Raw genomic sequence first — 22,405 nt, 5'->3', positions numbered from 1 at the left:
TCGTGGTCACGCGTGGTCAACGTCACTGGCCTGCTCTCAAACTAGCCAAAGGGAAAGCGGGAACTAGCCACTAGCCATCCACCCATCCAACTAAAAAAGGTGCAAGGTGCTTTGTGAAGTAGACACACTTGGAAAAGGCTTTTTAGCGTACCTACACTTCGTTTTGTATTTTTCCAATGGGATTTCATTGCTAGCAGTATTTGTCCTTGACAACGCGCATATAAGGTTTACGTCAGAGCCGTTTACGTTGACCACTAGCGCTATCTGTGTGAATATTATTACCAACAACAGGCCTGACGAATCAAAATGGCGTCGTCGTCGTTTTTGAAATGTGTAGGTCACTGTTAAGTTTTGCTTATTAGTTTTATAATGTCTGGATTTACAGAAGCCGCATTAGAACGGAAGTTGTCAGAGTTAAATAATTCCCAGCAGAGCATTCAGACGTTATCGCTTTGGTTAATCCATCATCGAAAACATCACAGAACCATCGTCAATGTGTGGCTCAAAGAACTGAAAAAGGGTGAGAACGGAGTGAAGGCTTCTCTGCCTGCACGTCGTTTAAAATTTTTGTCTCTGGTCTTTCTCAGTGTTTCGCAAGTTATTTTTATTGCATCGGTGCATATGAAAGCATTGATGATTTACTGAATGTGTCTTCCTAACTTAGTGACTATTAGCTTGGATATCAAATGATTTTATACAGAAATGAACGTGCGTGTATGGCGTACATTTTGAGGGCTTGCAAATGTTGTATTGACAAAGTTGTGGGAGCGTGACCAGTGCGTTGTCAGATATTTAAGGAGGTACGAGATATGCATATTGCGTGTATGCGTCTCGCCAGCACTTGGAAATGCCAGCTGAGTGTGCACAAGGTGGGGATGGGTTTCATGATCGCGCACACTCAACAACTTTTCAAGCAGCCCAGGTTTTGTGCTGGAGATCACGCATCAACAGAACATAAGTAGCGGGGGATGCCAGATGATTATTTTGAACATTGAATATGAAAACTTTGTATTGCGGACAAAGCAACTATCAGTAGAACTTGCTATAATAAACTGACAGTATATTTTATTTTTATTTTATTATATTTTGTTTTCGGTAGATAAGTTGATATATCCTCCCTTTCCACAGTTCCCACTTGGCCTTGAAAATAACCATGGGCATACCAAGAGGGGGGACAAGGGGGCTGTAGCAGCACCCCTAGAGATCCAGGGTCATATGTGAAAATTGCGCGCCTTATTCATAGGTCGTCATGATTTATGCTCAGATGCCATAGTAATATGGACCTATCTGAACACACGCACAGTCCACAGTGTTGCATCCGTCTCCAGGAGGAGGGGTGAGGGCAGTTGCTCCACTTTGGAAGCACCTTTTGCCTCCCCTTGGGAAAAATCCTGGGAATGCCCATAAAAATGACCCTTGAAAATGCCATTTTCAAGGTCTGGGAGACCTGGAATTTTACAGTCCTTGTAAACGCCTGATTTTGCATCTCTTTTTTTTCGTTTTTTGTTCACATGGAGCTACTTGTGCAAATTTCGGTTTTCTGGAGCCAGAACTGTAGCTTCGAAATCACAGGGGTTAGCACTCCTTGCAATAGGAATCAGCAGCAAGAAATGAATGGCACCCTCTATTCTATGAATACATTTTTCTTTCTGTGCTGTGTTGTCAGTAATTCAAATGTTGTCAAATTCAGTAGTTGTCAGTCACATCTGTGAACTGATATTGTGCAGTCCCCATGTATTCTCTCATGTGATACCTGTAGCTTATAAATATTTCTGCAAAATATTGAAACCCTGGTCATAAACTGTGTTTTACATCCCAGACAAAATGACGTCTGAACCTCAAAAGGTCCTTGGAAAAACCCTTGAATTGTTGTTCCAAAATTCAGTGGGAACCATTCCTTTCTGAACCATGCTTTAAAATGAACGCAGAGACAAACCTTTATGGAGCCAGCATCTCTTCATGTTATATTTTGAGGTGTTGCATTGGGTGACGATGTCCTCCGATGAAGCATGCTCCAAGAAGCAGAAGTTTCGAATACCTGAGTGCAGGCACAGACCTACGGGAGGGGTCCACGTGTCCTGACTGAATCCTGACGTTATCCTGCACTGAAATCTCAGCACACGGTAGACCATATTAAACATCCCTCGCGGAAGATGGCATGTCTAATTAACTTGTACCGTATTACCTGCAACCTGTGAATCAAAGCATGTTCCTGAGAGTAAAAGTACCACGTATAGGACGCAGAAGGGGCCTGGAGGTCGAATACTGCTGTATAACACACTTGTTATGTGGTGGTAATTACAGTCTTTGTTTTTTCCAACAATACTGGAGGAGTGAAACTGCTTTCTCAATCCTCTGGTGACCTGCTTATCACCAAGCGTATTTAACAAGGAACACAGTGCATTACTTTAAGATATGCAGCGTGATGCATATTTTATTGTATTTTTTGTTGTTGTTTCCTCCTCTCCGGTAACAACTCTGTAAAAAGTTAACAGTATCAATAAATGAAACCTGTTGCCAATTCATAGTGACCGCTCACTAGTTCGCGTAGCGTGGATGGGCTGCTTGAAGCATGACATTACTACCCTCTATAAATAAATATAAAGCACAGAATTAATGCTTTTACAAAACTATGCATACAATGGCAAAATGGCAAGGGTGCAGGGGAGCTGATACAAGGGTTGTTCAAGGATGACAGAGACTTTTGCTGGAGAAAAATCAGTGAGTAAATATAATTGAATAAAACTTTTAGAGGACGAAGCACAATCCTTCTGGGGTCAGGGACAGCTATTGTGGTGGCGAGCGGTGTGTCTGTAGCTGTGGAACAGCGATGCGTAATCAAGTTCCTTGTGAACGAGAACGTCAAACCATATGAGATTTTGCAAAGATTAGAGGCACAGTATGGGGAACAAACAGTGTCAAGGGGAAGAGTGTACGAATGGTGCAGACAGTTTGGCGAAGGACGGGATATGGTGGCGAATGAACCCCATGGACACACATGGCCGACTGCAGTCACGCCAGTGAACATCGCAGGCGTTCAGCAAGCCATTCTCGAGAACCGGCAAGTACACCAGTTTGGGACAATGCAGCCCAATGTAATATTAGTGTCGGCAGTGTGGTGACTATCGTTCACGAGCACTTACTGTTCCACAAAGCCTGTGCAAGGTGGGTTCCCTGACACCTCACTTGTGTCCAAGGGAGTGCGCATGGCAGTCTCCGAGCAGCCGCTGAACTGGTTTCAATCCGAGGGGGACTAATTTTTGCAATCAATCATCACATATGATGAAACCTGGATGCATCATTTCACCCCAGAGACAAAAAAGCAGCAGCATGGAACGGCGACATAAGGCTTCCACACTGTCAAAGAAAAGCAAGATGCAGCCATCTGCTGGGAAGTTCATAAAAACTGTCTTCTGGGACATCGGGGTGTCATCCATGTGGTCTTCTTGGAGCAAGGGGTCACAAATTAATGCCTAGTACTACTCCACGTTGATAAAGGATGCCGTGCGAAATGCAGTTTGTAAGAAAATGCCTGGGATGTTGTCCGGAAGCGTTATTCTTCATGACAATGCCCGGCCTCACACGATGAATTTGATGGTAGCAACCCTGGCCGAAATGTGCTGGGATTTTTACCCCATGCCTCTTATAACCCAGATTTAGCCCTAAGCAATTACCATTTGTTTGGGCCCCTTAAAGGACACCTTGGAGGAAAGACGTTCCACACAGATGAGGCCTTTTAGATCAGTGGTGTCACTAGGGTATGCGTCCCCCCCCCCCCCCCCTTCATTAATGGATCCCTGTCCATACCAGCCGATACACGATAAATAACAAATCACACCACATGCAGAACAAACAATTGCAGCGGCACAGACGACGATTGGCACCTGGCTCGTGCCACGCCCCTTCCTCTGCCACCTTTCTGGCTTACAATAAACATTCGTTCAGCGCACTGCTTCAGTACAGTCACATTTCTTGCCGCTCTTTCCTACAAACTGGTGACCCGAACATGATGGCTTCACCGCCCACTGAGCCGGAACTCCCTGTCAGTTCCCCGGCATCAGCTAGCAGATCCGCTGCTGCCACCTGTTCTTGCTCCACGATAGGCCACTACCCCATGCGCCTGCCAACCTTCAGGGCAGCCAACTTGACAGTATGGTTCCTCCAAGTCGAGTCCCAATTTCACCTTGCTGGCATCTCGACTCAACTGACCCGATACTGTCACGTCGTGAGGGTTTTGCTACAATGGATTGCCGGTGAGCTCGTCGACATTCTCAGATCACCTGCGGAGCGTAACCCTGGTGACTCATTGAAAGCCGCCATTCTCGACCGGACCATGGCATCGGAGCGCTAGAAACTCCAGCAATTGCTTTTCGTCGAAAGAACTTGGGGACCGGTGCCCAAGCCAGTTACTGCGGCACATGCAGAATCTCCTCGGCGACCGTGCGCAAGCATTCAATCCCCAGCTAATAAAAGAACTGTTCTTGCAATGCCTCCCCCACCAACGTACAAGTGATCCTGGCAACAGCTTTGGCTCTGCTGCTACAGGAGCTCGAAGTGCACGCCGACCACATCATGGAGATCGCTACTGCATCACTGTGTGCCCTCTCTCCGCAAAACCTTCCTATGGCACTCCCAACCAGCCGCCCTCATGAGTCTACGTCTAACCCTGACACGCTCGCTTCCTTGCACGCTGACGTCGAGAACCTCACCGAAATGGTAGCTCGTCTTAGGACTTCTCGCCAATTTCGCTCTCCACCGGTGCGGCACCTGATGACTCCATCCCTTGTTGGTACCACTACTGCTTCGGATCGCGCACCTGCCGATGCTTAAGCCCCTGTTCCTGCACGGTAAACATTCCCAGAGACCACTAGAAGCGATGGCTGGCCTCCGGTCTTTGACAAGCCGCTTGTTTTACATCATTGACAAAACCTCCGGATGCAAGTTTCTCGTCGACACAGGTGTGGAAGTCAGCATTTTCCCCACTACTGGGTGCGAGTGCCTCTGGCCTTCATTGTACCAGCTTCGCGCCGTCAATAACACTGGTACTCCCATCTACGCCGAGCGTTCGCTCACACTCAACCTTGGGCCTTGCCGACCCTTCCCATGGATTTTCCTGATCGCAGCTGTCGATGTCCCCATCCTGGGTGCTGACTTCTTGGCCGCTTACAAGCTCGGTGTGGATGTTGCCCAGAGCAGGATCGTTGACACCACTACAGCGCTCTCTGTGCACGCCCTCGGCTCTCGCCGGCTATCCGCTTTGACAGTCACTTTTCTCGAGCCCTTAGTCCCGCATTATGCTGCCATCGTGAAAGACTTCCCCATTCACCATATTGAGACTACAGGCCCTCCTGTTCACTGACGCTCTCACCGTTTGGCCCCGGAGAAGCTTTCTTTAGCTTGCAGCGAGTTCGAACATTTCCTATACAATCATATGCTCGCAGAGGGCTCCTCATGTTGCTTTTGGCGTTGCGCTGCACAGAAAAACAGGAAGCGAAACTGCTGCGGCGTGTCACCCCCTTCCATTGCGTCACTTGGTGTGGACCACACCCCTCGCACCCGCCTAGTGACGCCACTGCTCAAGATTCTGTGTGACGGAAACAAACAAATAAATCAATGTCCTGCAATGGCTACAACAGTAGCCCACTTTCTTCTATGCCAAAGACATCAAAGAGTTGTCACAGCAGTGTCTAGACGCGCACAGTGAATACTTTGAAAAAGTGACGTAGTTTGGTGCTTATTGAATTTTCCATTGTATTTATAGAAATAAAAGTCTCGGTAAACCTTGAACAACCCTTGTACATGATGAAAGACATAAACTGAGACAGGAAGCCAATGCCACACCACAGATCCTGTTGTGTTTGTATTATTTCTTCTTTGGCTCGGGTTATATGTCTTTTCCTTCTGTACATACAAGTTGTGCCGATTAATTTGGCAAAGTTCGTTTTTTAGTTTTATTAGCCAGAACAGGTACTTGTAAATGAGCCTTGCGCACTTTCGTGAGAGTTGACCCTTGTCGTCTAGGGGCATAATGATAATAAGGCTCAATTTTGTAATTCAACTGCGTGGTCTGCAAAAGATCCATGGCTGGTACTGTTGTTGACTGAAATGTTACCAATATACATGATTTGGTCGTGTTCCGAAAACACAAAAGTCTTTTAACTTACATCCATGACTAGTTGAGTGATGGGAGGGACAAATAGTGTTGGCTGTCTCTGAGCATGTACTGTTATGGGAAACAAAACTTGATGGCTGCCGGACCATAATAGTTTGCATAGGGACAAGTTCTGTAGAATTTTAATATTCTATTTCCTCTTAGGTGTTAGTTTCTCCTCTTTGGTCCAAATGGTATCAACACTAAAACACTTTTATTTCTATAAATACAATGGAAAATTCAATAAGCACCAAACTACGTCACTTTTTCAAAGTATTCACTGTGCGCGTCTAGACACTGCTGTGACAACTCTTTGATGTCTTTGGCATAGAAGAAAGTGGGCTACTGTTGTAGCCATTGCAGGACATTGATTTATTTGTTTGTTTCCGTCACACAGAATCTTGAGCAGTGGCGTCACTAGGCGGGTGCGAGGGGTGTGGTCCACACCAAGTGACGCAATGGAAGGGGGTGACACGCCGCAGCAGTTTCGCTTCCTGTTTTTCTGTGCAGCGCAACGCCAAAAGCAACATGAGGAGCCCTCTGCGAGCATATGATTGTATAGGAAATGTTCGAACTCGCTGCAAGCTAAAGAAAGCTTCTCCGGGGCCAAACGGTGAGAGCGTCAGTGAACAGGAGGGCCTGTAGTCTCAATATGGTGAATGGGGAAGTCTTTCACGATGGCAGCATAATGCGGGACTAAGGGCTCGAGAAAAGTGACTGTCAAAGCGGATAGCCGGCGAGAGCCGAGGGCGTGCACAGAGAGCGCTGTAGTGGTGTCAACGATCCTGCTCTGGGCAACATCCACACCGAGCTTGTAAGCGGCCAAGAAGTCAGCACCCAGGATGGGGACATCGACAGCTGCGATCAGGAAAATCCATGGGAAGGGTCGGCAAGGCCCAAGGTTGAGTGTGAGCGAACGCTCGGCGTAGATGGGAGTACCAGTGTTATTGACGGCGCGAAGCTGGTACAATGAAGGCCAGAGGCACTCGCACCCAGTAGTGGGGAAAATGCTGACTTCCACACCTGTGTCGACGAGAAACTTGCATCCGGAGGTTTTGTCAATGATGTAAAACAAGCGGCTTGTCAAAGACCGGAGGCCAGCCATCGCTTCTAGTGGTCTCTGGGAATGTTTACCGTGCAGGAACAGGGGCTTAAGCATCGGCAGGTGCGCGATCCGAAGCAGTAGTGGTACCAACAAGGGATGGAGCAAACATAGCAACAAGCAAACATACAACACAGTATGGTTGCTGGTTCGTCCCCTTGTCTTCACGCCTACGTCAAGTTTACACCTAGGGTTGCCACCTTTCGGAGTGAAAAATACCGGCTGAGGGAGAGGAGGTGGAATAGAGGGAAAGGGGAAAGGCTCGTGGGAAAGGGAAAGTGGGTGAGGAACGTTCTAGCTGGCTCGACACAACCACCAACAGCTTTGCACAACCACTGCTCTTGTACCCTCCGAACACAAGACGTAATGAATAACAATGATAATAATAATAACAATGAATAATAACAACAATGAATAACTAAGAAAACGACTGGTGACTGCGGAGTGTGGTCTGTGCTCCAGATTTATTCAAGCTGTAGTGGAATGTTGAAGGAAAAACCCCGTAAAAGCCCTTATGAAAGGTCTTGAGCCCCAAATACCGGCAAAAGGCTGCCGGTATCACCTTCCTACCGGCAACTGGCAGAGGAAGCAAATAACCGGCCGCGCCGGTATAATACCGGCCTGGTGGCAACCCTATTTACACCAGCTTGCTTGCACAATCCTTTTATGCTCATGGTACAGTCAAACCTCGATATAACGAAACACTATACAACGAAATTCGCGGTACAGCGAAATAACTAGTATTCCCTGCCACAATTATGCCATATTTCGTCATGCTCGACACAACGAAATATTCGGTACAATGAAAGAAATTGTGTTCCCTGTGAGTTTCGTTATATCGACGTTCGACTGTATTCGTATTTCTTAAAGTTTGAAGGTGATACCGGCAGCCTTTTGCCGGTATTTGGGGCTCAAGACCTTTCATAAGGGCTTTTACGGGGTTTTTCCTTCAACATTCCACTACAGCTTGAATAAATCTGGAGCACAGACCACACTCCGCAGTCACCAGTCGTTTTCTTAGTTATTCATTGTTGTGATTATTCATTGCTATTATTATTATCATTGTTATTCATTACGTCTTGTGTTCGGAGGGTACAAGAGCAGTGGTTGTGCAAAGCTGTTGGTGGTTGTGTCGAGCCAGCTAGAACGTTCCTCACCCACTTTCCCTTTCCCACGAGCCTTTCCCCTTTCCCTCTATTCCACCTCCTCTCCCTCAGCCGGTATTTTTCACTCCGAAAGGTGGCAACCCTAGGTGTAAACTTGACGTAGGCGTGAAGACAAGGGGACGAACCAGCAACCATACTGTGTTGTATGTTTGCTTGTTTGTCACAGTGTCTTGATAAGATATTGTGTACTGTCCCATTGTAGGAACTTGCCACTTTAAATATTGACATTACCAGCTGCATGGCCGAGCGGGTTAAGGTGCCCCGCTCGGTGGTGGTAGCCAAGGTCATCCTGAAGATTGGGAGGCAGTGGGTTTGAATCCTGCCACCGGCTGTGCTGTCTGAGGTTTTTCCGTAGGTTTTCCAAAGGCTTTCCAGACAAATGTCTGCACAGTTCATCCTGAAGTCGGCCCCGGATGCATACTGATCCCCCTCTGTCCCCCACTCCTTCCTGCTGTCCTCTCTCCATCTGTCTACATCTGTACGGGGCTCATAGCCAGAGTTGCTTCACGGTGCTAACACAGAATATAAAAACATATTGACATCAACCCACACAACCTAAAATGGAGCAATAGTCTCCTTAAAAAAAAGTCTGCGCAAAAGGAAGTGCGGGCTGGTGCATGCATTTCTTCTTCTGTGAAGCTGTAATATTGCTTTCCTCCTTGCTGGAATTGCTTCAGTGTGCCTTGTTGAAATGCTTCTGAGATGTCTTTCATTAGTTTTCCTTTCATGGGCCATTGGTTTTGTCTTTCAGCGAAGCCACCAAGGAAACTGACGTTCATGTACTTAGCCAATGATGTAATTCAGAACAGCAAAAAAAAGGGTCCAGAGTTCACCAAAGAATTTGCAACTGTACTCTCAAAAGCTTTTGCTCACATCTCTGTGTAAGTACCTTCAACATGTGACAGTTTGGGTTTTTGTATGGCTGGATTTCCAATAGCACTTTCGAAGATAAAACATGTTGCTTGCACATCATGTTGTACGTTCAACTCAGTAGAGGAGATTCTAAGACAGCATCACGAGATTCTCTCTTTCTTTCCATGATCATTTTATAAAAATACAAGAAAGTCATTACAAAACTGATTTGCGTAAACTGTCGTTTTTTCCAAGGACAAACAGTGATTGGAATAAATTGCTCACACAGCTTTTCCGCAGTTTTTCTTGTCATGTTCCTAGACTCCAAGATAACGAAAACCCCTCTAGTGCTCACATAAAGGTAGCGTATGCTGAGTGATGGCTTTAGTCAAAACATTTTTCGAGAATTATATAATGGCTTTGTTGCTGATTTATCTATTCACCTGAACGTATAGGCTACGCTATGGTGTGATGTAGTTGGCGGCTCATAAGACCCCGCAGCCCGAGCTGTGTTGCCAGCAGCAAGATGTTCTGGTGTGATACTATGTATTCTGAAGCAGAAAGGCGGATTGCGGTATCACAGACATTTTAACTTGGTCCCCCAACTGATGCCATCCTGTTAGGTCCTGTTTTAAACACTAATCATGACTCACCACCAAACAAAATGCCTTGTTTCCAAAGTGAAAGGTATAGTGCAACGAAATGCTTGAAAAGGAAATAAAGATGAAGAAGCGCATGTTGCATATGGCACACAATGCTTTTGGGTGTGCACTTGATGGGTTTGGCAGCAATATAAGATGTGCTGTTTCAGACATTTAACACTTATAAAAAGCTCTGCATCATGTTGTGAAAGTTGCCGGACTGCCAGAGGTTTTGGGGCTTCACATAAAGTGCTTTTATGCCTGGTGCCTCTTGGACCTGTGCTGGATTGTGTTGCTGAACATTTTTCTGGCATGGCAACTTGCTTCTTGATCCTTGTTTCCTTTGCTTCTCAAGTTTCACCTGTGTTTTCATCAGTTTTGTGCAGCTGTTTCCTAGCTATTTTAAGATTGCTCGTTATAAAGCGTACAATGGTTATGTAAGTACATCTGCGTAATGCAGTCACATTTTTTATCCTTGTGTCAGTTTATGCACTATTTTTTTTGTCTGCGTATTAGGTAAAGGCGTACTCTGTTATGACCTTGTGTAAGTGGAATTGGATGGTATAGCAATTTCTGTAGCGTTGAAAGCTATATCTCTCTGGATGGTATAACACAAATGAAGCGTTATACCATGCAGGCGTGACACCGACCAGAAAACGCATGCAGGTTTGAGACGCATTTTGTCGGTCTGGAAGGAGCGCAGTGTCTTTGATGATCACCAGATCAGTGACTTTGGTCAGTATCTGAGTGAGCCCAAGGAGCCTTTAAAGACATCTGTCAAAACACCTACAAAGGGTTCTGTAATCTCAGGTATGTACACACTATTTTTTGTTTTGTGATGCACAGGTTGGGCAGTCTGTTGTGATTCCATCTGGGTTCCACCAGCAAATCGGACAAAGGGTGTTTCTGAGGACGAACTGCAGATATTGATCTATAGTTGAACACAAGTGCAACTAACACTGACAGTCCTGTGGTGGAAGACATGAACCATGTTGCTTTTCTTCCTCTCACCTGTCGTGGCTTACAGACCAGTTTTTCATAGCTCCAGTTCTTTGGTCAAACAAAACAAGGGCACACTTGGTACAAATAATAGTAAATTGGAAAACATTTGGTCTTAATGACCACCCTTCAAGAATTTTCATCTCAAATGTACATATTTCACCAGTGATTAATATGAATGCCAGCAGGCTACCAAAGCCTTCACAGTGAAGCGCAAAGTCTCGTCACTGAGTATCGCAAGACTGTGGTGCTTCCAGTGGTGTAAGACATGTATGCATTGTATGCACTTGAAACCACAATTGTCAGTTTCACCGAATATTACTTACGTGAGCGAGAAGGTAGTATCCTATGAAGCACATGGAGACAATATGATAACTTCTGAAGTTTTCAGGCCTGCCTGAAAAGTGGAGGGAAATTGGGATATGCCCACCTCTCCATTCCTCAACCTATTTCAGCTGTGTTATGTGCAACAGGGGGTCCCACCCACTCCCACATGCACGCTCGTGCACACATGTACTCACTCTCTCTCTCTTTCACTCTCTCATTTGCTATCACTCTCTCTCTTGGAAATATGATATGAGTCACCATAACTACTTGTTCGCGTTCACAAAGTGCTTGGACTCTTATAAAGTGCTAAATTGGCTGTATATTGTGGATGTCTCACATCCTCTGAGATTACTTTACCAACATCTTTCACTTAATAATACATTTGTCTTTTTTTAAGTATTATACTGTTTAACAATGGAGTTAAGCAACCTAGTTATTTCTTTTGAGTACAACGTAAACAACGGGAATTAGCCAAGGCAGTCTATATGTAAGGACATTTTCCTGAGTTGGTTGATGTCATTATGACTTTTGAGTTGAAAATTGGGTAATACCCTGGTGATGCCCAGTACAGCACTGGTTTTGGGTTGGAAGATGCTGGTAAATCCCCCTCCACACACACACACGCAACCTTCTCTTCCTTTGTACTGAACTGGAAGTGTGAAGGGTTTTTATCATTTTCTCCTAGTAGTTTTGCATACAGTGCTGAGGTAAACAAGTTTGTGTTGCTTTAGGTGTGGGTTCTACCAAGTCTTACCGCCAAAATACAATCGCCTGTGCCTTTTTTGCATTTTCCTCTTGTAAAGTGTGACTACATAGTTCAACACTCATGTTGACTGGCTGTTGGCAATGTTAATCCTCAAATGCAAAAAGTGGTATGTTGATTCATTACTGAGGATTTTCCTACCTTTCCTCACTTCAGATGCTGAACCAGTACAAAAAAAGAGGAAAAAGGAAGAACCGGATGCTTCCCCCATTGTTAGAGAAGAAAAATCTGGGGAACCTCCTGATGTGAGTACATAACATTGTTACATTGAAATTATGCAGTTTTTTATAGTAAAGGAATTGTTCAGCAGCTCACTTTACAGTGAAACGAGAAAGAGGCAGGAGTGCATAAACTTGCAACCACTTTTAATATGCAACCTACACGTTATTCATTGGAATTCAAACTAAGACAAGGGTCAATGTCAACGACTGTGCTGTGGGCATGGCACTGACATGGGCACTGTGTCATCATCGTCCATGTTAGCAACAGTTGATGTGTTCAGCTTGCCACTGCTGCTATACGTGAGGTCACGGAATAACAGTTCAAATCTGTGCAGAACCCTATATCTTAGAATAAACAATTTGTCTTGCAGTCACATAAATGTATTTTCTTTTACTCTGGAATTGCTGTCACTGTTCAACTGCTTGTGTTACTTTTGAGAACGCATAAATAAGGTATATGTAATAATTTTATGCACTGTATTATATAATAATATATAATAATAATAATATAATATTATATATATATAATAATAATATATTATATATGTAATAACTTTTTGCACTGCATAAATAAGGTTTCAGTTGCCTATATTTAGTTGTGTCATGTTTGCATGTAGTTTGCCCCTCTGGTGTTCTGCTCCCAATCACAGTAGTTTCCAAATAGTATAACTTGCTATTAGATGCATAAATAACGTGTGGTACACTTGTACATATGTGGAATGGCTCACTTGTATCATTGCTAAATTGAAACTGGTGATTAATTTGATTTATTAGAAAGCACGTTACATGAGATAATGAAGTAATTGAGATAGGCAGTATATCAAGAGGTGGTTAGATGTCATCTTAGTGATGGTGTCTCTCGATTTTCGATTTGAAGAGTCTGACAAGGAGAGGTGTGAGGTTACAAGAAAAATGTCACACATAACTTCTGGATAGCCACTTTGCAAAATATCTGCTGGAGCCAGCATAGTTTGTGGGACTGTTTGTTCTAGTAGAAAATACTTTTTATTTCGAAAAGTTTTGCAGATTTATGCTAAAATACGGAGCTAATGCGAAAACAATTTGCAGCCAACAGTTCTTATCAAAGCTCTGACTGACTTGGAGAACACTGCATCTTCGGACGCTGCTGTTAGAGAGAAGATTGCCAGCCTTCCTCCCGAAGTTTCTGATGCTTCCTTGCTGGACAAGATTCAAGGTTAGCGTTATAATTTTACTCCTGTTTGAATGCACTCTTACACATTTTAGACATGCATCATATTTATACGCTTGTATGTTGAACCCATTTTTTAGTAAAAAATTGTATAGAATGTGGCATACGTGTATACGCGTAGGGACTGACCCTTTGGGTTATATTTTTCAGCAACATCGGGGCATAAATATCGGGTTATATTTTGCTTCAGTAATTCAGGTGTAATCGGGTTGAACTGAACCAACCCAATTCTGGTTGAATCGGATCGAATCAGGTGTAAATCTTCTGTTTACTCGGCATAATACACGACACACCAGAGACCCAGAGTATCAATACTATTTAGTCCATGCATCTGAGAGGCAGCAGTGTCTCTGTCTTGACAGTTTGTATGAGCATATTTATGTATTTACAAAACAGTTTACAAAGTTCTGGGTTAGTTGTGATGACTTGGGATCCCTCTGGCCCAGCAGTTTACGGGGAAATATCAGGTTAAACCCTGTTTTTGCTGATTTGAATCTGGGGTAAATATCGGGCATAATCTGGTATAACCCTAAAAAGTCAGGCCCTACATATACGTTTCTGCATATACAAACATGGGTCACAGATTTCTTCATGAAGAATGCTTATTAGGTCACTTGCTGTGTGTACCAGGTGGAGCTAGTGTACAGCTTGCGGTTTATCGACAGCTTGCGGTTTATCCTGTCTGAAATCTACAGGTGGTGCAAGAATGTTTCTTTCGACTAATAGACACATACTGCCTGCTACCCAGTACATGTTTATTAGTCGAAACAAGTAATCTGGCAACGCTTGGAGATTCCACGCCGGTTAAACCGCAAGCTGTAGATTCCAGACAAGTATGACGCATGCTGTAGTTGATTTTTGAAGCCATACTGGAGCATTTAATGCTTTTTGTTGCTACAAGCAACCAGTACATCATCCTCAGAGGCAGCATATCAAAGACTTTGAATGCTATGTATTTAGAGTTTTGCAGAGAGTAGCAAGCATTCTGGGTCAACACGGTAACCAACTGCAGAGTGAAATAGTCAGGTTATGGTACAGCGTATGACACCTGTCTTGCGTTTCTTGCATCTATATTTATTTTTACCCTCAATTTAAAAAAAAAAAACACAAAACCCGACAACAGAAGGCTCTATCTATCAAGTCTAGAACATTCTGCGGCAGTGAGTGGGCACCTTTCACATTCTTTTGGGTCTGCTCTTTCCTGTAGGACACGCTTTCTTTGATTTTGGTCATATCTTCATCTCGTATATGCCGACATTCTCAGAAAATTGACACTTCGGTGCACTATTTTCTCCATAACTTTCAAATGTGCACTGGGCATGCCATGTTTGTGCCCTCAATTGCACAACATACCCCCCCTCCCCCCCTCCCTGCCCCATTGCCAGTGATGCGTGCATTTTCACATAAAACTTTTATCTGTTGTCTGTACTATGCCACCTCATGGATTGCAGTACCTTGAATAGTTTTTGAAGCTGTGAGCATTTAAAATTACTAGCAATTTTCATGACGTGTCCTCGCTAATCATGTCTCCCCATACGTACCCCAAATGAAGCCGTAGTTCTGTGTAAAAAATGGGATTGTGGTTTTTGGTTTTCATGAGTTTTACTGGACGTTAGAAGAATTCGGATCGCTACATGAGAGCGAGTGTTTTCATGACGATCGTTACATCACAGTTTTGTTTAATGTGGTTCAGTGTGTGAGCTGAGGGGCAGAGAGTCGAACCGAAACGTTTATCGGTTCGGTTCGGGTTTAGGTTTGACGATAAGGGTTCAGTTCCAGTTCAGCTCCGGAAGGCAACTATAATGGTTCGAACCGTTTTTTTCCAAACGGTTCGGTTCACGAACCAGTTCAGGGGTCACAGGTGGGAATGAAGCACAACAGGCAGGTTAAAGAACTCTTCCGTTTGTGAGGCACAGTGCTCGTACAGTGTACAGGAAGACGTCAACGGTCGTTCAACATTTTTAAAGACTTTGCGCGCAGTGAAAGACAAGATTAGTAGTGGTTAAGACAGCAGTATAACCATGAATTACCGGTTTGGGTTGACTGCCCCAGCACGAGCTCATGTCACGATGGTTAACTTACCAACTTAACCTATCTTAGTCAACCAAGCCTGCTACCTTGGCCAAAGCCATTTAAGTCATTGATATTGGTATTGATATATTGATTACAAGTCAGGAGACGCGGATACACGTTAATCAGCTAACGATGCTTCATGGTAGTTGGATTGGAATGGTGCGATTCTGAGCCCGCGGTCTTTATGTAAAAGGCGCGTTATCGTTTATCACTGACCGCCGCCATGCTACGATGTCGCCATTAGAGTGAAGTGTCTGTGAAAGAAAGACAGTACGTACAAGAGCAAGTGCAAACTCATTTTCGACCGATTCACGAGTTTTAAATACGATGTCAGTATGGTTGTTCTTACCTTTTTTATTTCAAATGCACAAAGAAACCAGCTTGGTTGCTTCGTTTGTAAGTTCACACACGCATGTTGGCAGTTCATCCTGCAGCATCGTACACACGGACGCATGCTGTGTTTGAGCTCAGATAGTCTGCTTTCGCAATGCACCGCACAAAAAAGACTAGAAGAAGGAAAACAAAAACAAACGAAGAAGATAAAGTTTGATAGACCGAAAGTCCCACAGCCGACGACATATCCATCGGTTGGTCCGCCTACTCGCATTTATAAACAGGATGTCCACGATAACCATAGAAATTATCCCTAACACATAGCGATGTCAAAGAAAAACTAACAGCTCTCCTATGACATTTGTGTTACAAACTGGATGGTCTTACAATGCAGCACCTGTTTGTAACACAAACGTCATAGGAGAGCAATCACTTTTTCTTGGACAGCGCTATGTGTCAGCGATCATTTCTGCAATTAGGGTGGACACGCTGCATAGCTCAAGTTGATTAGTATATTGTTACAATACGTATATGTCACTTCCTGAATGCTACCCAAAACTGTCGTTGATCCCTAATTCTTATATATATTATTGTGTATGTCTTAGACATTAGTAGTCATAAATGGTTTTAGTCATAACTCCTGATTCATCCCCACTCATAATTCTCCATTCATCACCTTAAAATAAAGTTGTTGTTGTTGTTATTTCACGACCCGAGAAAATCCACAGCCTTCCTGCAGGGCACGACTATTTCGGCAAGCAAGAGGAAGGCTACGAAGCTAATAAAAGGAGAAATTTTTTTTTATGTTCATGCACAACATGCAAAGTTCTGCCCTTAGTTCCGTATGAACCGGTATTTGAACCGGTATTTTTTTAGCAGTTCAGTTCCGGTTCAGCTCCAAGATGGCGTTGACTATTTCGGTTCGGGTTCGGCCAAAAATAACGGTTTTCGGTTCAGGTTCAGGTTCGGGTTCGGTTCGACTCTCTGCTGAGGGGAACCAGCAATTTGATGGTAATAATTGGGGTTACCATTATATCGAGGATCGTAATAAACAGGCTCGACCGTAGAGATAATGGTACAACATTGTGAATTCACCCTAAATGTCAAACTGGATTTTGGTGTATCGAGATACAACATCAATTAGTTTATGCTTTGCTACACCAAGTGTCCCAGAACAATCTGCAGACAACTACCAGTTTAGTTTTATGAGAAGGCCCTTGAATTACACAGACGAAAGATTTCGAAAGCCATTGTAACGTATGCAAACAATGCACAACATGTCAAAACAACTAGCACTTTTGACGGAAACCCTCATATTCGAAAGTCAGTGATGTGATTGTAATATTGAAGGTTCCATTAGAGAAGAGATTATAATGAAGAATCTCCATTGTTATTTCCAAAAAGTGCTAAACATAAATGAAAATGATCCAAAATAACTGTTCCGAGGTTCTGAAGCACACAAACGGGCAAACACAACACAAGTCCCATGGTGTACAAGTACGAGGGCCGGCCTTCGCATCTTCGGGGCCCGATTTGACATAGTGGTGCAGGCAGATTTGCTCTAATGGTCTCTGATAAATCTAAGTCATACAAAAGTAAGAATTTTTTATATTTTACATCCCTATGCGCAAGTCACTCATTTGGGAACATAGTGTAGTACTGGCGTCACTAAACCCTACTCCCCGTGACTGATAGAAATTTTGGAGGACGGTAGTTAAATGAGCAAGTGACATGAATGACTAGTCATTTTTTAGACAGAGATTTACTCTACAATGTTTGTACAAAACAAGAACTTCAAACGTCACTACTGCGCCACACGGGCTATGCTGAAAACAACATGGCCAAACAAATGCCACTTAGGCGATACAACTCAACTTAAAAGTGAAACGCCACATAGGCTATTACGACGAACTTACGACTACGCGCCACGCAGGCTATCGAGTTTAACAATGCCACACAGGCCCTTAACTGATGTACAAACACTCTTTTAAACCTTATGAAATATCTTATCTGGCCGGGCGGGAGTCCTCAGAGCTGGGAACGTTCTGGATGACACTACAGTTCTTGTCCGAGGAAGAATAAGGAACAACGACCGGCACAAGGGAGGGACGAAGCGCAATATATTTGACCAAAAAGGAAATATCCACTCCCACACGGGCAAGAGCTTCACCACATCCCCGAACGCCCCGGGCTCGTTACACTTGCAGTTGACCTTGTTACTGTTCAGAAAACATATTTGTTTGAGCACGGGGATCCGTCTAAAGTTCGAGGAGAAGTTATCCCCACATCATGTACTGTCCTTGTCCTTTTGTTCTAGGCGCTCCCCCTCCTTTTTTGTTCTTTTTTTAACGAGAGGACCAAGATAGCCCTTGCTGTAAAACAGCATTTTTTTAACAGAGCCGACGACTTCTCAGTTTGTGTTTCTGCCTTGACACAACCTGACAAAGGAAAGACGAAGGGGCCCTGCAGCGTAGGGTTTATCTACGCCAGTTTCATCGCTCATCACAGTGTCAGGTTTCTACACTTCAAATCGTGCACAGGTTTACTGACACCTACGTTTTCGGTTGCTTTCTTGGTTCCGTGGAGCCCGGTTTGGTCAAATCAGTCAAATTGGCCTAAGGCCGACCCTGCCAAGGACATGAACAATTGAAATATGGCAGCCATTGGAAAAGCCAGACAGCGGCGGGAATCGACCAATGTACATCTCTCGATTGTCGGTCGAGTGCGCTAACCACTACTCTATGCTGGCAAGATGCAGCGTAGTGTAGTGGTTCACTGTGTCACGCTAACAGAAATGTAGATACTCCAAAAAGTGCAGCTAAGCATTGTTTAACAATTTAACTACTTTGTAACATGTGTCAGCCTGTGGAAGATACTACGTAGTTTTGAAAACATTAGGCAGCTAAGGTGCTGTGTGCGCTACTGCCAGTACCTGTCTGATGAGTTAATTATTTGTTCTGATATGTGCATAAATGGGCATCCATGCAAATCATTCAATGAACTTTTCTTGACATGAATGTTTTGGCATGTTTTAGGTGTTCAGACAGATACCTATATCTCTACAGTAGAAAATACTGTATAAGTATAGTAATTTTCATGGGGATTCAATTTTCGTGAAGTAAGTGACTCCATGGTGCAGGATCAGCATACCGCAAAATTTAAGTCCTGCGAAATGTTCCCCAAACATGACTCCATGGGAATTCGCGAATTATTAAGACCGTGAAATTAACCACGTATACAGTACCTTATTTCATGTGAGAACTCTTATCACTTTATTTTTTGAGTTAAGCTTACTTCCTGCTAAAATGTTCCAGACCGGGAATCGGCAGATAGGTTGTCAAGACAAGTGGAAGAGGCGTGCTCTCTGCTGGCGGAGTACAACAGTCGTTTATCGCAAGAGTTGGAGGACCGTAAGCAGGTGTCCCAGATGCTGCATAACTACACTTTTCACCAACGGGAACTTATGGCCCTCGCTGAACAAAAGCTTGAGGTATTTTGTGGACTTTCTTCATGCAAGTCAAACACTATATTGACACCCATACAGTCTTAGTTGCTATGTGTTTGCGCATGGGTAGCACAGCAATGGAGAAAGCCTTAGCCAAATAGCCCAGAAACAAGTGCTGAATCCAACACAAACCTTCATGATGATGGTCTCTCTAGGTATTTCCAAGAAGGCTTGACAACTGCAAGTCTTAAAGTTACTTGCTGTGCTTAAGACATTTGCTTAAGCTGGCTAACAAAAGTTTGCAAGAGCTCACATTACTTGTCTGTGTGTGAGAGGATGCCAGAAGTATTGTAATGTGCAAGGACAGTGCCACGAGGTGGCAGGCCATGGGAAGGTTGGAATACGCGCTGCAGGTGTTCAAAGAGTGGCTGTGCAAGGTTCCATTCCACTCTGGTTGGAAGTATCTTGCTTATGTTTCGAAGTACGTAGGAAAGGATAGGCTGGCACCAAAATTGCACGAGTCAATCTTAAGGTGTAGGTAGAACTTGGTTTGTTCGAAGGAAGGAAAATGAGCAAAGTGCCTGCAGCTGCTATGCTGAAGAACGTAACATTCTCGATAAATATCCCCCAACTGCTTACTTGGTAAAATCCACTCATGCTCAATGTGGTGAATAAGCTGAGCATGAGCGAGCAAACAGAGAGCTGTATGAGGAATGAGTAAGCAAGTGGGACACTGAGTGGAGGTCACTGACCTCTGATCAAAAGCATATACCTGCCAACTCTCCCGGATTATCCGGGACACTCCCGAATTTCGTTCGTTCTCCCGATTGTACAGACGCACCCTCCAATCTCTGGAAAAACTGGGGCCCTCAGGCTTTTCTTCTTTCATTTTCCTTTAAAAGCTGCGCAATAGTAGTTCTGCAGTATTAGCACGTGTTTTGCGGCATGATCATCCATGGCTGGAAGTCGCGGCAGATCGTGTGTTTCATTGTGTCTGTGTTTCACGAGAAGAGGTGCTGTCGTCTTATCTTCAGTCCACTCTGGTACAGTAATTCCATCTCTTCCGATGGCGCTCTCCAAACAGGAGAAATACATGCGTGCCAAGTGTCTTTTCATGGGTTTTCTGGTTGAGCAGAACCAGCCGTGGAGCGTAAGTGACCACGTGTGATCGCTGTTCCAGAAGATGTTCCCAAAATGTGAGGAGGCGAAGTGGTACAGGTGTGGTTGGACGAAGACTACCGCTATCATCGGTGAAGTGGCTGCGGCCACGCAAAATGCAATGTCGGAGAGCCTGAGACGACGCGTTTTCGCAATTGCAGTTGGCGGAAGCAACAATAGTTACAGTCGCAGCTCCACCCGATAGTGGCTCCACCCGATTGCTATTTCGAGTGCACAAAATGAATACCCCCCCGGCCTTTCAAAGCACGTATGTTCGTACCTTGTGAAGGTGACATTTGTACATATATTTTTATATATTCTTTTGATGTTTATTACTGTGTGTTAGATGGGCAAACCTGTAGTTTGTAGTTTCATTCTCAATGGACATATATATCATCAATCAATGTGATTCATGTACCTAATGGTATCATAGACATCTTTCACCCATTAATTGTACATAAAAAATTGTGGGCTGTACCCTTACACATGAGCGGCAGATTTCCAACTTTTTCTAAATCACACAGGTGCATATTTACTTGTGACCGTTCAGAAATATGTGTCACTTTGTGTTTACTGTACTTTGTATACGTGGCTCTTACCATAAAACATTAGTCTTTTATGTTGCGTGCAATGTTGGTGTGACTTGCCAGAGGGTGGTCATTGCAAGCAGACTCTATTTTTGCATTCAAATGTACCTTGATTCTTGAAATATCATCATGGAATATGTGTGTAATAAAACGAATTGGATGAAATCAAATTTTTGTCACTATTCGCTGCGAGATCGACCTATAGGGGGTGACACCGTCACCTTTCTAGTGTGGATAACACGCCAGCCGATGTTCGAAGTTCATGGTTCTTTTCCGTAATTCTTGCGTATATTCACTGGAAGATTACTTGTACTGCGATGGTACGATACTGTTCGGTTCCCCAGTGCTCCACCTAGTGCACTGAATGCGGAAAAACTTGTAAAAGTAGACCATGCGAGAAAGCTTCCCGGACTACTGTAGTTCGTTTCTCCGCCGCACGCGCCGATCTATCTCTGGGCGAATATATTCTTACGGTGAATGTTTCACTGAAAGCTGGAGTTATCCTGCGCTTTGAATATGTTTTAGGCGTATTCCATGGAGGTGGACACAAGTTGCAAAGTCGCATTAGTCTAAGGAAAACTCTTATCAACAGATTTTACAGTGACACAAGTTATGCCGTGTGTAAAGACCAAAGTGAACCTTGGCATGAAGCATGAGAGCTCCAACAAAAGCAAATGTATCATCTGTCATCAAGTGTGAAATGCTCGTACATACGCCACGCTGGCATTCCTAGACAAATATGACTGCAAAAATGCAGTCTGCTTGTGGCATCCAAGCAATGCATGTAAACCATGTATGTTATGCAGAAATGATAGTTAAGTTTGTTTGTTTAAATTTAATTTCTGTACTAAATGTATTTACTGAAATTGCCTCTCGCAGGAACATCGCGACAAGTTGTGCAAAGTGACACAAGTTCGCAACGAACTCAAGTCTCACTTGCAGAACCTTCCTGACCTGACATTACTTCCCAGCGTGACAGGCGGCTTGGCTCCTCTCCCATCAGCTGGTGATCTTTTCAGCCACCAGTAACGAAGACATTGTTTGCGCACCATTGAAAACAAGAACAATGCTTTCACTCTACACTTCCCTTCGTATTAAGTACGCCATCAGGGGGGGGAGTACGCAGTAAGGGCACAAAGAAAGTGGTACGTTATGTTATATGCGATTCAACCAATTATCTTTGAAAGAAAACATGTTCATAGGCGTGATTTTGTGCGCAAAGCGTTGGTAGTTGTGATTCAGAGTGAGTATGCAAGTTTCTGCTGCTTTCTTACAAGTAGCATCTCTATGAGCACCAAAACTAACTTATGAAAACTGTGAACTGCAATGAGTTCTGGATTAAATACACAACCTTTGCAGATTGACTGACTTTTCTGT

The 22,405-nt window shown here is 44.0% G+C and overlaps 1 protein-coding gene across 1 annotated transcript; it reads left to right on the top strand.

The window, feature by feature from the left end:
- The first annotated feature begins 289 nt into the window (after positions 1-289).
- LOC135378100 (regulation of nuclear pre-mRNA domain-containing protein 1B-like) lies at positions 290-22,392 on the top strand. Its single transcript, XM_064610972.1, has 7 exons — positions 290-520; positions 9,171-9,300; positions 10,550-10,722; positions 12,158-12,246; positions 13,291-13,417; positions 19,153-19,328; positions 21,908-22,392. Exons 1-7 carry the CDS (start codon positions 370-372, stop codon positions 22,055-22,057), a joined length of 996 nt encoding a protein of 331 aa, XP_064467042.1. The 5' UTR covers positions 290-369; the 3' UTR covers positions 22,058-22,392.
- The last annotated feature ends 13 nt before the right edge of the window (positions 22,393-22,405 follow it).

This window comes from Ornithodoros turicata, chromosome 1 (genome assembly GCF_037126465.1).
Source record: "Ornithodoros turicata isolate Travis chromosome 1, ASM3712646v1, whole genome shotgun sequence".
NCBI classification, from domain to species: domain Eukaryota; kingdom Metazoa; phylum Arthropoda; class Arachnida; order Ixodida; family Argasidae; genus Ornithodoros; species Ornithodoros turicata.
Note: the sequence above shows the minus strand (reverse complement) of the source record. Positions and strands in the feature narration are given on the sequence as shown.

Bases quoted from the DNA above. Each gene is read 5' to 3' on its own strand.
- LOC135378100 (XM_064610972.1), top strand. From the start codon at position 370: ATGTCTGGATTTACAGAAGCCGCATTAGAACGGAAGTTGTCAGAGTTA. The intron at 521-9,170 runs GTGAGAACGGAG...TTTGTCTTTCAG, and splicing joins GCTCAAAGAACTGAAAAAGG to CGAAGCCACCAAGGAAACTG. The intron at 10,723-12,157 runs GTATGTACACAC...TCCTCACTTCAG, and splicing joins AAAGGGTTCTGTAATCTCAG to ATGCTGAACCAGTACAAAAA.